The sequence below is a fragment of the Muntiacus reevesi genome, chromosome 18, assembly GCF_963930625.1.
Source record: "Muntiacus reevesi chromosome 18, mMunRee1.1, whole genome shotgun sequence".
NCBI lineage: Eukaryota > Metazoa > Chordata > Mammalia > Artiodactyla > Cervidae > Muntiacus > Muntiacus reevesi.
This window is the reverse complement of record NC_089266.1, coordinates 21,455,453-21,470,411: the sequence shown is the minus strand read 5'-3', so window position 1 is coordinate 21,470,411 and position 14,959 is coordinate 21,455,453. Positions and strand designations below refer to the sequence as shown.

At 40.1% G+C, this 14,959-nt stretch overlaps 1 protein-coding gene and 1 long non-coding RNA gene across 7 annotated transcripts in view; one reads left to right on the top strand and one right to left on the bottom strand.

Annotated features, from left to right (window-relative positions):
* Positions 1 to 9,865: 9,865 nt before the first annotated feature.
* KRT10 (keratin 10) lies at positions 9,866 to 14,308 on the bottom strand. Of its 2 annotated transcripts, XM_065910963.1 has the most exons (8): positions 13,712 to 14,308; positions 12,832 to 12,914; positions 12,315 to 12,471; positions 12,068 to 12,229; positions 11,852 to 11,977; positions 11,326 to 11,543; positions 10,632 to 10,978; positions 9,866 to 10,236 (listed from the first exon to the last, which is right to left on the bottom strand). In XM_065910963.1, exons 1-8 carry the CDS (start codon positions 14,306 to 14,308, stop codon positions 10,130 to 10,132), a joined length of 1,797 nt encoding a protein of 598 aa, XP_065767035.1. In that variant the 3' UTR covers positions 9,866 to 10,129. The 2 variants fall into 2 exon arrangements, 1 of the variants encoding a protein (XP_065767035.1); XR_010659756.1 differs by lacking the exons at positions 11,326 to 11,543; positions 11,852 to 11,977; positions 12,068 to 12,229; ... (1 more) ...; positions 12,832 to 12,914; positions 13,712 to 14,308 and having other exon boundaries at positions 10,652 to 10,790.
* The window catches only part of LOC136150231 (uncharacterized), a 37,632-nt gene continuing 33,571 nt past the window's right edge, over positions 10,899 to 14,959 (top strand). For 2 of the 5 annotated variants that reach the window (XR_010659758.1, XR_010659757.1), the window contains exon 1: positions 10,899 to 11,024. This is a non-coding gene — a long non-coding RNA (uncharacterized lncRNA). Of the gene's footprint in view, positions 11,025 to 11,342; positions 12,336 to 12,805; positions 12,969 to 14,959 lie in introns of all 5 variants that reach the window. The other 3 variants (XR_010659760.1, XR_010659759.1, XR_010659761.1) reach the window with 3 other exon arrangements.

Genomic DNA, 14,959 nt, shown 5'->3' with positions numbered 1-14,959 from the left:
TGGGCTCAGAAGAAGGAAAAAATAGCAAAGAAGTTTCTGGTGTTCTTGAGAAAACAGTTGAGGTGATTGACCACAGTTTGTGCATGCTCAGTTGTGTCCCAACTCTTTTATGACCCCGTGGACTGTAGCCCACCAGGCTCCTCTGTCCTTGGGATTTTCCAGGCAAGAATATTGGAGTGGGTTGCCATTTCTTCCTCCAGGGGAATCTTCCTGACCCAGGGATCAAACCCCTATCTCCTGCATCTCCTGCATTGGCAGGTAGATTCTTTACCACTCAGCCACCTGCGAAGCCCATGATTGACCATATGCTGCTGCTGCTGCTGCTAAGTCACTTCAGTCGTGTCCGACTCTGTGCGACCCCATAGATGGCAGCCCACCAGGCTCCCCCGTCCCTGGGATTCTCCAGGAGAGAACACTGGAGTGGGTTGCCATTTCCTTCTCCAGTGCATCAAAGTGAAAAGTGAAAGTGAAGTCGCTCAGTCGTGTTTGACTCTTAGCGACCCCATGGACTGACGCCTGCCTACCAGGCTCCTCCGTCCATGGGATTTTCCAGGCAAGAGTACTGGAGTGGGGTGCCATTGCCTTCTCTGGATTGACCATATAGTCATATGTAAAGAAGGAAGTAAGACTAGAGGAAGAGATATACTGAGCAAAGACAAAGATTGAGTCATTGGGCACTTTTTTGAGGATATACAGCAGGTGGAGTGGGCAGGAGATTGACAGAGATGAAGGATGGTAGGTTAAAGTTGGATGGTGGGAGCCAGAGTTTAGAATGCTAATTGAGATATAAACCCAGATCTTGATAAAGTTTAGTGAATAGCCATGGGGCCTGGACCCAACAATCGCTGGAATAAGAGGTTAGAAATGGACTGACACTGAAGTCTTGGGGTAGGAATTAGACTGGAGTGTTAAATGAGCCATCTATATAGCCAGGAATTCTCTCGTGATGACAGGAGATGAAGAGAAGTGGACTGCGAACCAGGTGCAGAAGTCCTTGGATGGTGGAAGGGTGTGGTGGGGGGTAATTGGGTAGCATCAGCCTCAAAAGAATTTTAGCTTAAGAATGAAGTGACAGGAAGCTGGATGTGGCATTGGGGATATAGAGAATATGGGTTCGGCCTTGAAGTCTATATGTTAGATACGTGGAAGTGGAGTTGGGAGGGAATGAGGAGAGAGGTGGAAGGGAAATGGAGGAGAGGAGAGAGGGAGGAGAGGGTTGGGAGGTAGAGAGAGGAAATGAACGACCAGTTTCCAACAGAAAAAGTACCTGGGCGAATTCGGAAGAAAGACACATTAAAGTGTAATATTATAAAAAATCTTTCCAGTTGAACCCTCCTGCAAAGGAACCTGCAGAAAAGGTTTAGGGAGTTGTCAAAATGTGGTTAAAAAGACTTTCCACCTCTTTTTGTTGACAGTAAAGGAGACTTGGCTTAGCACAATGCCCAGCAAATGAAAAGCTGTCAACGAAGGGCAGCTTTATTGTTGTGGTTGTGTTACAAGCTGGTGTGGACAGTCTGGGGAGGTCAAGCTGAGGTGGAAGCAGAGGTGGGCAAGAAATGACCTGAGAAGCCGCCTCCTGAGGCTTTGGTGGGAGATCGGGGTGAAGTAAGAAAGAGAGGATGGGATAAGGAGGAGCAGGAGGGACTTGGTTGGACTTGACTGGTTCCAGTTCTGTGGCAGAGAGGAATGAAGTTGCTTTGCCACCAAGACAGTCAGGGTGTCTCCTGGGACTCTGCTGGCACAAACAGTCTGAAACCTAGTTAGCTGGTACTGAGGCTGGCATCAACATGGCCTTTAAATGCATTTTCTGGGCAAAGTTGTAGGATCTTTTTAGAGCTGCAGAGGGCCTGAGACATCACCCATTTCAGCCTTTTTATTTGACAGATGAGGCAAGTAAGTCCCAGAAGTGTTAAACAGTTTGCTCAGAGTCACTAGCTACCTGCCAAGTGAAGATGTGGCATATTTTTAGGTGACCTTGACAGTCTTATATCGTGAGCATATTTCAGATATAAGTAATAACTCTACTGAATATCTGCTTTATGTGTTGCCATCAATAATCTTAAAATGCTGTATGGGTTGTGAAATTATCTTTTAATTAAGTTATTGAATGATTGAAATTGAAATAACAAAGAATTAGGATATTAAAATATATAAAGAATTGTGACTCTCTTCATTGCTTGCGTGATCATTGAATTTGAATTCATGTGTCTCAGTCGTGTCCAACTCTTTGCAACCTCAGGAACTGTACCTTACCAGGCTCCTCTGTCCATGGAATTCTCCAGAGTACTGGAGTGAGTAGCCATTCCCTTCTGCAGGGGATCTTCCTGACCCAGGGATCAAACATGGGTTTCTCACAGTGCAGGCAGATTCTTTACCATCTGAGTCACCAGACAACTGTAAATAATAATAATTAGACAAATAATTGGTGTAACGGGCTTCCCTGATAGCTCAATTGGTAAAGAATCTGCCTGAAATGCGGGACACCTGGGTTCGATCCCTGGGTTGGGAAGATCCCCTGGAGAAGGGAAAGGCTACCCACGCCATTATTCTGGCCTGGAGAATTCCAAGGACTGTATAGTCCATGGAGTCACAAAGAGTCAGACACGACTTGAGCGACTTTCACTTTCACTTTGGTGTAACAGGTTCACATTCTATATATGTAAAGAAAATATTTCCAAAGGAACACGTGTGACAAAAAAGAAGGAAGATTTTGTTGTTGTTGTTAATGCATACATTTAAATAAATGGCTTCTCGGCATCACCTCTGGCGCTCCCACGTCATTAACTGCCCCTGCCCCTACCTTTCTATTTCCACCAGAGGGCAGTGCTCACCTGCAAATGTATGTTGTTGGGCCGACTTCAACCTGGATCATACATGCCCTCGGCAGGAAATTATTAAACCCCTGAATCCGCCTGCTAATGCAGGAGAGACAAGAGATGCAGGTTTGATCCCTGGGTTGGGAAGATTCCCCTGGAGGAGGGCATGGCAACCCACTCCAGTATTCTTGCCTGGAAAATTCCATGGCCAGAGGAGCCTGGTGACCTATAGTCCATGGGGCCACAAAGAGTTGGACACGACTCAGCACACACACAGCACAACAGCAAGAACCTCTCTCAACATTTATGTTTTCAAAGTCTAGAGCATGATGAATATAAAGACAAAATTCTTTTATGTTTATATCAAGCTTTACAAGTTCTGAAGGAATTTCTTGTAAATTCTCTTATTTGAGCTTTACAATGAATTTGGGAATTAGGAAGAGAGGTTTCCTTTCTTTGATTTAAACATGAGGAAACTGAATAAAAGGACTGTTCAAGGATACACAGAATCAAACTGAGTGAATCAAGCCAGAATGAGCCTTGTAATTCAGTGTGATTTCTTTCACTATATATAGTTATCTTAATGTCAGGTAGAAAAGTAAATCTCAAACAATGCAAAAATCCTTCTTTAATGAAAAGCACAAACATATTTCTTACAAAATTCTTTTCAGAATTTCTAGTAATAGCAAAATGCAACTGTTGATTGCAGTTATGTGCCTACCAGGAGTCATTTATTCATTTTTTAAATTAAAAAACATTCAGCTATCAAATTGAATTAATTTAATTATCAAATTAAATACCAAGACATATTTAATGAGTATCTACAATACACCAGGCATTGTACTCATAGCAGAGGATATAGTGGAAAGGAAAATATATACCTTTCAAACTCTTATTGTGAATAATGCTGCTTTGAATACGGCATGTATATATAGTTCTTCAAGACCGTGATTTCAATTCTTTTAGGTACATACCCAGAAGTGGAATTGCTGGTATTTTTAAAAAATATTTTGAGGAACCATCCTACTGGTTTCTGCAGCAGCTAATCTATCTTACATTTCCACCAACAGGGCACAAGTATTCCAATTTCTCCACATTCTTGCCAACACTTGGTTTTTTTTTTTTTTTTTTTGATAGTAGGTATCCTAATGCATGTAAACTGGTGTCTCACTATAGTTTTGATTTGCGTTTCTCTAAATGATTAGTGATGTCAACATCTTTTCATGTGCGTACTGGCCATATCCCACTTCCTTTTATCTTTACAACAAGTTATTCAATCTATCAAAATGCATTTTAGTTCCATTCTTCTACTAATCTTTTTTTTTTAATTTAAAAAATATTTTTTTTTGGCTGTGCCACACAGAATGTGGGATCTTAGTTTGTGGGATCAAAAACTAGGTTGTGGGATCAAAACCCACAACTCCTGCATTGAAAGCATGGAGTCTTAACCACCAAGGAAGTCTTCTGCTTTTAGTTTTCCCTTCAAATTTCTTACTTCACAAAACCTTACAGAGGCTCTATAGATCAACACAAATACATTTATTGAAACATAGTTGGTTTACAGTTCAGTTCAGTTCAGTCACTCAGCTGTGTTCAACTCTTTGTGATCCCATGGACACCAGGCTTCTCTGTCCATCACCAACTCCCGGAGCTTACTCAAACTCATGTCCATTGAGTTGGTGATGCCATTCAACTATCTCATCCTCTGTTGTCCCCTTCTCCTCCTGCCTTCAATCATTCCCACCATCAGGGTCTTTTCAAATGAGTCAGTTCTTCACATCAGGTGGCCAAAGCTGGTTTACAATGTTGTACAATTTCTGCTGTATAGCAAAGTGACTTAGTTATATATATATATCTCTATCTATCTATATATCCTTTTCATATTCTTTCCCATTGTGGTTTATCACAGGATATTGAGTATCCTGTGCTATGTAATATGACCTTGTTGCTTATCCATCCTATGTAAATTAGTTTGTGTCTGCTAATCCCAAACTGCTAGTTCTCCACCCCCACTGCCTCGCCCCCTTGGCAGCCACAAGTCTGCTCTATCTGTAAGTTTGTTTTTGTTTTGTAGGTATGTTCATTTTGTGTCATATTTTAGATTCCACATGTAAGTGATATCATACAGTATTTGTCTTTCTCTTTCTGACTCTACTTAGTTTGATAATCTGTAGGTCCATCTTTGTTGTTGCAAATGGCATTATTTTATTATTTTTAATGATTGAGTATTATTCCATTGTATGGAATAGTGCCATAGTGCCACTGTGATCATAGGAGTGCATGTATCTTTTTGAATTATAGTTCTGTCTAGGTATATGCCCAGGAGTGGGGTTGCTGGATTATATGGCAACTCTATTTTTAATTTTTTGAGGAACCTCCATACTGTTCTCCATAGTGGCCACACCAGTTTGCATTCCAACACACAGTAATAGATCAAAACTTTTAATGATAATTCCTCTTCTAAAGGGGTCATTAGCTTGGTCATGGTTCAACTGACCTTCAAACCCATTTCTTTATACTTTTCTAGCATTTCTTCTTAGATAACTTATTCTGTGTAGGAAAGATTAATTGAAAGCTTAAATACGTGATTTTTTTTTCTTTGCTAAAATCTTGGACAACACTATTTTCAGAACACTACCCAAATTGTTCTCTGAGGTAATATCCAATGTTTATGCCAATTCACAACAATTCCTTCTTTTCCAAACTGATGTTAGGCTGGAAAGACCTTTTACTCAATGTTGGCATGTGGATGGTGTTTCTGGGTTAAAAAAGAATAATTAATTAGTTTTATTTTTGGCTGCACTGGGTGTTCATTGCTGTGCTCAGGCTTTCTCTAGCTGTGATGATTGGGGGCTACTCTTTGCTGTGGGCAAAGGATTCTCACTGCAGTGTCTTCTCTTGTTTCAGCACATGAACTCTAGGCATGGGGACTTCAGTAGTTGTGGCTCATAGGCTTTGTTGCTCTATGAAATAAACAAAACAGGGAACGAACCCAAGTCTTCCTCACTGGCAGGAGGATTCTTAACCACTGGACCACTAGAGAAGTCTCAGTGTTTGTGTTTTTATCTAGAGACTAAGGAGCAAGATGACAACTCAAAGAGTCCTTCTTTTTTGGGCATGTCTTTTTCTGTGGGACAACCTGGTTCAAAAAGTATCCTTCAAAACAAAACAAAACAAAACAAAACTTTCATACCTAGTTTCCAGACAGGTTTTATTTCTGTTGTGATAATTTACTTCCCTGTGTCATCCAAGGACACAGCCTGTATAGTTTGCATCATGATCAGGCTGACCATAGCTGTAGCTTTCAGGGGTGGTCAACTATCTCAGGTCTTTGGGGTAATCATCTGGTCCTTCCCACTTACTTTCACAAACTTCTTGCTGTATTTTATCAGACTTCAGATTCCCTGAACTGGATTAATCATAACTCTTTGTGACACTGGAATTTAGTTTTGCAGCCCTAGGGCAGCAACCTGACCTAGTTCTCTACCTCTTGGTAGACGATGTTAGTGATTACCTACTCTAACAACTTATTGTGATGCTCTTGTCCATCTTTGGAGAAACTCAGTTATTTAGCCAACAAGCATATTTCTTTGAAGATGAACATAATACTCTTTCTTCAGCACAGTAGGCATTTTTCAAGGGCTTTATTAACTTCCCTGGTGACTCAGATGGTAAAGAATCAGCCTGCAATGCAGGAGACCTAGGTTCAATCCCCAGGTTGGGAAGATCCCCTAGAGGAGGACATGGCAATTCACTCCACTATTCTTGCCTGGAGAATCCCCATAGACAGAGGAGCCTGGTGGGTTACAGTCCATGGTGTCGCAAAGAGTCGGACATGACTGAGTAACTAAGCACACATTTTTATTAACTCATATTATCCCAAATGAGGCAACAATAATCTCATATGAGGTAATTATTATCCCTACTGTATAGATAAGAAAACTGAGACTTAGGATGGTTCAAGTAACTTGTCCAAAATTTACATGACTTGTAAACGCCAGTGCTAGAATATGAAGTCCAGGAGTCACTGACTTTGAAATGCATGCCTATACCTACAAATGAGTTCTTTCCCTAATTGCCACTCTCAAGATGCAATCTAGATGGGAAGTGCTGGATGAATCTTATTTAATTAAACTAACTCAAGCTGCTTCCCTGTGCTGGCCATAACAAAGTTATTCTCCATGCCCACCCAAAATATCAAGTCATCATGCACATCAATGTTAGTGTGCAAAGTCCCAAGGCATAAAGCAGAATCTTCGGAGATAGAAGCTTTTGCTGTTTAGTGTGATTCCACATGAGTCTCAAAATTGGCTCTGATAGTCTCAGTGGACACTTCCCTGCTTAAATAGCAGGACTCTGTAACAACTTTAGAATCTGTAAGAATGTGTACAGGATTTTCGATTAATAGCTACATGATAAATCTTTGTAGTAAAAATAGAAACCTGCACAGCCAACAATAACTTTTTAACTCTAAAAAGGAATGTCCTTGTTAAAATAAAATTATTTGTTAGATACATTGTCTTTATGAAACTATAGTTTCAGAGTCCAGTCAAGAAAGTAGTTTTTTTTTTTTTTTTTTTTTTAGTACAGCCACTATGGAAAACAGTGTGGAGATTTCTTAAAAACTGGAAATAGAACTGCCATATGACCCAGCAATACCACTTCTGGGCATACACACTGAGGAAACCAGATCTGAAAAAGACACGTGCACCCCAATGTTCATCGCAGCACTGTTTATAGTAGCCAGGACATGAAAGCAACCTAGATGCCCATCAGCAGACGAATGGATAAGGAAGATGTGGTACATATACACCATGGAATATTACTCAGCCGTTAAAAAGAATTCATTTGAATCAGTTCTAATGAGATGGATGAAACTGGAGCCCATTATACAGAGTGAAGTAAGCCAGAAAGATAAAGAACATTACAGTATACTAGCACATATATATGGAATTTAGAAAGATGGTAACGATAACCCTATATGCAAAACAGAAAAAGAGACACAGAAGTACAGAACAGACTTTGGAATTCTGTGGGAGAAGGTGAGGGTGGGATGTTCTGAGAGAATAGCACTGAAACAAGTATACTATCAAGGGTGAAACAGATCACCAGCCCAGGTGGGATGCATGAGTCAAGTGCTCGGGCCTGGTGCACTGGGAAGACCCAGAGGAACCGGGTGGAGAGGGAGGTGGGAGGGGGGATCGGGATGGGGAATACGTGTAACTCTAAGGCTGATTCATATCAGTGTATGACAAAACCCACTGAAAAAATAAAAAAAATAAAAATAATAAAAAAAAGAAAGTAGTTTTTTTTTCTTTTTAAACTGGGATATCATATACAGTACTGTATAAGTTGAAGATGTCCAGCAAAATGACTTGATGTATTAATACATGTGTCGAGAAATAATTACCACAATCAGATTAGTCAACACCCATCAAGAAAGTAGTTTTTCATCAGAAATAAGCTAGTTACCTTATAAAGAAAATTAAATATAAATGCTTTAAAGAGATAAAAGAAGATGGAAAACGTAAGAAGACAGGACCACCATGATTCAGACCTTTTAGGAATGAAGGTTTGGGTCACCACCCAGCCAGATAAATAACTGACCAGCTGAGATCCTGGCTTGGAGCACATAACTATTTCATAATAATATATTTGCATTTGTCTCAAATACATGTTATTGAATATGAAAACCCTTATCCAGAATAATGAGAATGGCCAACTCAGATTAAGAACAATAATCTAGGTCCCAGGGACTTGGTTAACTATACTAGATAATAATAAGAGAGTTTTTTTTTGAATAATAGTATATACACAGTTGTTGTTCAGTAGAAAAGTCATGTCCAACTCTTTGCGACCCCATGGACTACAGCACACCAGGCTTCCCTGTCCTTCACTATGTCCTGGAGTTTGCTCAAATTCATGTCCATTGAGTCAATGAAGCCATACAACTGTCTCATCCTCTGTTGCCCCTTTCTCCTCTCAAAGAATCCTTACCCAGCCCTATTTCAGGGCATTGCAAGGCAGCATCTTGGAACTTCAACAGACTGACTCCCAAGAAGGGTGGCCAGTACATATAGAAAGTCATGTGCACTAAAACAGTGTCTGGGGTAATGTTTGGTGCCAGGTAGGTCATGGTGTTCTCACTATAACAAAGTCCATTTACAATAAAATACAGCTTCAGTGATCAGTTTGGGATACAGAATGTGGGGTTTACCCAGCAGAAGTTTCAATCATGTGGCTGGTTTCAGGTCTTTGGGAGATCTGGAGCTCAAATCAGTAAGGATACTAAGAAAGGGTGTTTGGTGGACAAGGATAACCTAGGAACCCACCAGGGAGCACAGGCAGTCTTAAGGTCATGGAGTAAATTCAACCCTTACCTACCCCATATACTCACAGAGTAATAATGTCAGTTGGGTTCTTATTGACTGAAGGATGTGATTGGATTGATCTTATAAGAACCAGGTCTACTAAACTGGTCACTGTACTAATTGGTGAAGGTAGAGACTTACAGGTGCCCTTTTGGTTAAATTGGTATCACCATGTCTTGACAGTGCTTCTCCTGTTTGTCTGATAGACACCAAATAATTTTGTCAGGGTGATATTTTACTGGGCTAGTAAGTGTTGGAAGCTATCTCTTTGGCTGTGTAGCAATTGGGCAGAAGTAATATAGTAATGAGAAGAAAATATTAATAAGAGCTGAATGTGAGGAGGCAAGTGATCAGAAAATTTGAAATTTTGAATTAATTTAATCTTTGGGGTGTTGAGACTTTTCATAGTTTCCAAGACTTAATTCAAAGCCAGAGAACTGGGAGCTGTCAACATACTTTGTATTTTAAAGAAAGAATAACTGGGGACTCATGGACTTTTTCCTGAGATTACTAACATTGGTCCAAATTATCCATAAGATTAAAAAACGGATTCAGAGAAATCCTAATGATAACCTGTCTTCAGAATTTCTGGATAAATCAATCTTCAAATGATACTTTACTAATCTTTAATGTTAAAAGTTGTCTAACTCAAATAAAGATAATTCTGACCAAATTGAATAGTTTGCATCAGTAAGAAAGTTTATTGAAATTCATTAGTAAATGAGAACAGAAAGTTTTTCTTTTTTTCCATTAAAGAATACTTTCTGGTAAAGTGAAAAGGAGAAATACAGAAACCACAAAACACCATTTAGACACCTTATGATCAAGGAGTGGACCTATTTCCATAGGCCATTAAGACTGAAGTGTTTTCTTGGAGATTTTTTTCCATGCATCTATGCATAATGGCCTGTGTGAGGGGAGCCTCTTTCCTCTTGATGTGGCTTAATAGTAGTGTTTCTTGGTTTCTGATTCAACCATAGATGAAAGGACGCTACCATCAGGTGCCAACTCCTCAATAATTGTCTTGATCACTCTGGTTTTGTTAGTATCTGTAAGTTAATTACAATAAAAAACAATAGAATTTAGACTACAATTTGTGGGGTCCTTACTAATTAACGAGCAAAATAGCTAAATCAAAGATATTTACTAAAAATACCTACATCAAAATATCTAAATACAAAGAAAAATACACCAAAGTGAAAAAAAACAAGACTTCTTTACAGTTACTTTTAAAAACACCAAAGCTACAGCATTTTAGACAATACCGTTTCCCCTTCAAGACTGGTGTCAACAACCATAGTCGGTTAAAAAAAGCATATAAAGGTTTTATAAGATTTTAATTTTTAAAATAGTTCTAAAAAAAAAAAGTTACAGAACTTAAAAAACAAAACCAAACAACAACAACAAAAAAACCCATCAAAAAGTTAAAACTAATTCTGATTACCCCAGCTAGTTTCTGCTGACCTTGGTCCCTTAGATGAGGACTCTCCAACGGACCCTGAAGAGGTGGACTTGTGGCCTCCGCTGGAGCTTCCGCCGCCGTAGCCGCCGCCGGAACTACCTCCGTGACCACCGCCGCTGGAGCTTCCGCCGCCGTAGCCGCCACCGGAACTGCCTCCGTGGCCGCCGGAACTACCTCCGTGGCCGCCGCCGCTGGAACTTCCGCCGCTGTAGCCGCCGCCGCCGCCGCTGGAACTTCCGCCATAGCCGCCGGAACTGCCGCCATAGCTGCCGGAACTGCCGCCGGAAATTCCGCCGCCACGCCCGCCGCCGTAGGAGCCGCCGCCGGAACTTGGAGAGTAAACGTTACTTTCCGTTAGCTTTAACGTGGGAAGCTGTGAGTCTATTTCCTCGTTATTGTTACTTTATAACCTAGGCAAAAGGTGTTTTGAGGAAAATCGCCCCCGCCGGTTATGAACCCGTTCATACAATTATGTATGCACCCAAACCTAAGAATCTTTCTTGTGTCAAATTCGTGGGACATTGAGGCTGGTTGCATACACCTTCTTGTGTACTTTGCCTCCTCTCTTTCCACTTTCTCCCGTGCTCTGACACATCCTTGGGTTGTGGGAAAAGCCTTAAGGCTTGGAACACTGAATAAAAGCAACTGGGATGATTTAAACTTTTCTGTAATTTACCTTCCCTCTCCTTCTAGCAGGCTGCGGTAGGTTTGAATTTCATTCTCCAGTCGGATCTTAATATCCAGGAGTTGTTGGTACTCGGCATTCTGGCACTCGGTCTCAGCTCGAATTTGTTGCAGTTGTTCTTCCAGAGAGGAGATCTGGGACTGAATCTGAGAGAGCTGCACACAGTAGCGACCTTCTGTCTCTGCCAAGGAGGCTTCCAGGGATTGTTTCTGAAGAGGAGAGAATATATTGTAACTTAACTACTTCATTGTTCACTTAAGTACAATGAGGCTTGTTTAATAATTTCATGAGAAGAATAAGGAAAGCGAACAGATTTGTGTTTTAGTTTTGATAATATTTCAATTTCAGAATTTTTCGATCAATGCCAATAATACTTTTATCCCATTAGCAAAAAACTTCAATGTTATTTCTATTTTTTTACCCTCGACTCTGCATTTTCTTTTATGTTGCATATTCTCATCTGAGGATGAAACGCATGATAAAGTGATGTTATTTCTCAAGAGAATTATTTACTTACCAGGGCTAGTTGGGACTGTAGCTCAATCTCCAGGCCTTGAATAGTGCGTCTCAACTCAGTAATCTCGGATTTATGGCTCGATACTTGTTCAAGGTTACTGTTGATTTCCGTAGTAAGTTCCTTGCTCTAGAATATTAAAAACAGGGGACCTGATGAGAAAAATCTGAACGAATAACCAAACCACCATTGACTTTGCTGCAAAGGAAGATAAACTACCTTTTCGTTGAACCAGGCTTCGGCGTCTCTGCGATTTTTCTCGGCAAGTTGTTCATATTGGCTTCTCATGTTATTCAGAAGTTCAGTGAGATCAACACCTGGGGCAGCATTCATTTCCACATTCACATCACCAGTGGATACATTTTGAAGGTCTCTCATTTCCTGTTTGAGGAACAGAAATATTTAATGACTGCTTCATGACCCTGAGTCCCTTTTTGGCTGAGGGAAGTATAACTATTTATGTTACCTCTTCATGGTTCTTCTTCAGGTAGGCCAGCTCCTCGGTCAGGCTCTCGATCTGCATCTCTAGGTCGGTCTTGGTCAAGGTCAGCTCGTCCAGCACCCTGCGCAGGCCGTTGATGTCGGCCTCCACGCTCTGGCGCAGGGTTACCTCATTTTCATACCTGAAACAAGCATGATACAAATACTGGGTATAACTTAGATCAGGGAGGAATTCCTGGGTAGGAATTGTTTAGAAACCAAGTAAAGAGTTGACTTCGTATCTTGGCAACATTTATCATATTCTGATTCACATAGGGATATTAGTGGTTTAATGCAAAGAAACTTAGCATGTACTTTAAAGAGCATCTTATTATAATACTGCCTAAAAGGTAATACTGAGGTTGAAAGTTTCTCTTGACAGCTCCAATATAGTTTAAATTTGAATGAATTCAGGAAAATGTAAATGCTCTTGTGGGCATACATTGTTAAAAATATCTCATGTATTTATTGTGACAGTATTTTGCCACATTTGCTTAGCTTACTTCAGCCTGAAGTCATCAGCTGCCAGCCTGGCATTATCAACCTGAATCAGGATATTGGCATTGTCTGTTGTCAGGGTGAGGATCTGGAAGAAGAGACAAAGAAATCAGATACAGACACAGCTTTTATAGTGTCATAGGTAAACTACATTTCTATGGTGTTCTATTACTAAGTCTTGGGGAATTTTTTATTTTAAATCTGACATTGCAGTCTTACCCATATACTTAAAATTGAATCGTTTGTTCTCCTGAAATTTCCATACTTTTCTATTTCTATATCCTCCCTTTCTGAAAACTAACTGGATTATATAGTTGTGTTCCTGCATTCAGGTCCCGCTCTTATACCTGTGTAATTTCCATGTATTTCAGCTAACTTCACTGACTCGTACCTGTATTTGGTTTAACTTGTTTTAAATATATATTCTAAATGAATGTAAACAGCACACAATGCAATTCAAAAATTCCCTCAAGGCAAGCAATACTCCATTTTCATACTGGAAAATTCATGTTTCTTGCAATGTCAGTAAGGAGTATTTGTTGTTTATCAGTCTGAATAATATTTTCTTATTCATTGAATAATTCTTTCAGTCCCTGTGTTTGTACATTTTCTAATGTATTTTAACTGTGGACTCTTACACTCATTAACACATAAAAAATTCTCAGTAATCCCTCCATCCTACAAGATACACAACAAACATGTTGGATGAAGATTGCAATGACTGTACACTTACAGCTGTTTACCTTTGAAGAGACTGGATTGCTCATGGAAGCAAGAAAGTAACATAGTCTAACACAGTGAACATTGTAGTTGATTTAAAAATTACCTATCAGAATTACATGCACAAAAAGAGGCTTAAAGTTGCATTTTAAAAATGCCCCTTACCTGATTTTTAAGATCATCGATGATTTGGTAGTATTTGCTGTAATCACGAGGCTCTCGCTGGCTTGAATTGCCATACTTTTCATACCACTCCTTGATTTTGACTTCTAGCTCATAGTTTGATTCTTCCAGAGCCCGAACTTTGTCCAAGTAGGAAGCCAGGCGATCATTCAGATTTTGCATGGTTATTTTTTCATTTCCAGAGATAAGGCCACCGTCTCCTCCAAATCCACCACCCAAACCACCTCCGAAGCTGCCCCCTCCGAAACTGCCCCCTCCGAAGCTGCCCCCTCCAAAGCCACCTCCTCCATAGCTCCCTCCAAAGCTGCCTCCTCCATAGCTCCCACCGAAGTTACTTCCATAGCCCCCACCAAAGCCACCTCCTAATCCTCCTCCATAGACACTTGATGAGCCCCCAAAGCAGCCTCCAGCAGAGCTCCCACGGCTAAAAGAGCCACCACTGAACCCCCCTGAGCTGAATCCTCCACCAAGAGAGCCTTTGCTGCTCGAAATTCTGAGGGATGATCCTCCTCCACCTCCTCCTCCGCATCCACTGCGGGAGGAAGAGTATTGCTTGCTTGAGCTGTATCGAATAGACATGGTGATGCTGTTTAGCTCAGGGAGTGCATGGTACCAAGGACAGTGACAAGCCTTTATATACTGAGAGGGTGTGTCCCACATGTGTTAGAGTTTTGCTTACTTGCTTGGTTTTCTTTTTGCAAAATTTGCATCTTTGGCTTATGATTGCATAAATTATCTTAAGTAATCACCAGCCCCAATATGTTTGGTTTTGAATTAGCCCTAAGAACAAACAGGAGGTTTGCTATGTTGAAATTGAAAATGGGTGTTGGTCATATGAGCATTTGTTTCTTTAAACTTTTTCACCTTTTTAGGAACCTTGAGCAACTTGAAATCTAGTTTTTTTTTTTTTTCTCAGCAAAATTTAGTTTGTACAGAATGTTTGCAAAGTTTAGAAAAAGAATTTTAAGTCACAAAATCATAGTTAATACTTTTCAAATTCATGTTTTAAACAACTTTAATTAATTATAACAGCATAAATTCAGATAGAATCATGCCATGATAGGGCTGTAGAGTAAACTGCAAGCAACCAAAATGAAAATAAAAAACATGTTAAACGATTTGTTTTCAAAAGTTACCACGTATAAATAAAGACATAAAAACACAACTTAAGAAATGCATGTATGTGTATATATATTTATAGAAAATGTTTTATTTGGAGAATGAAAGTAC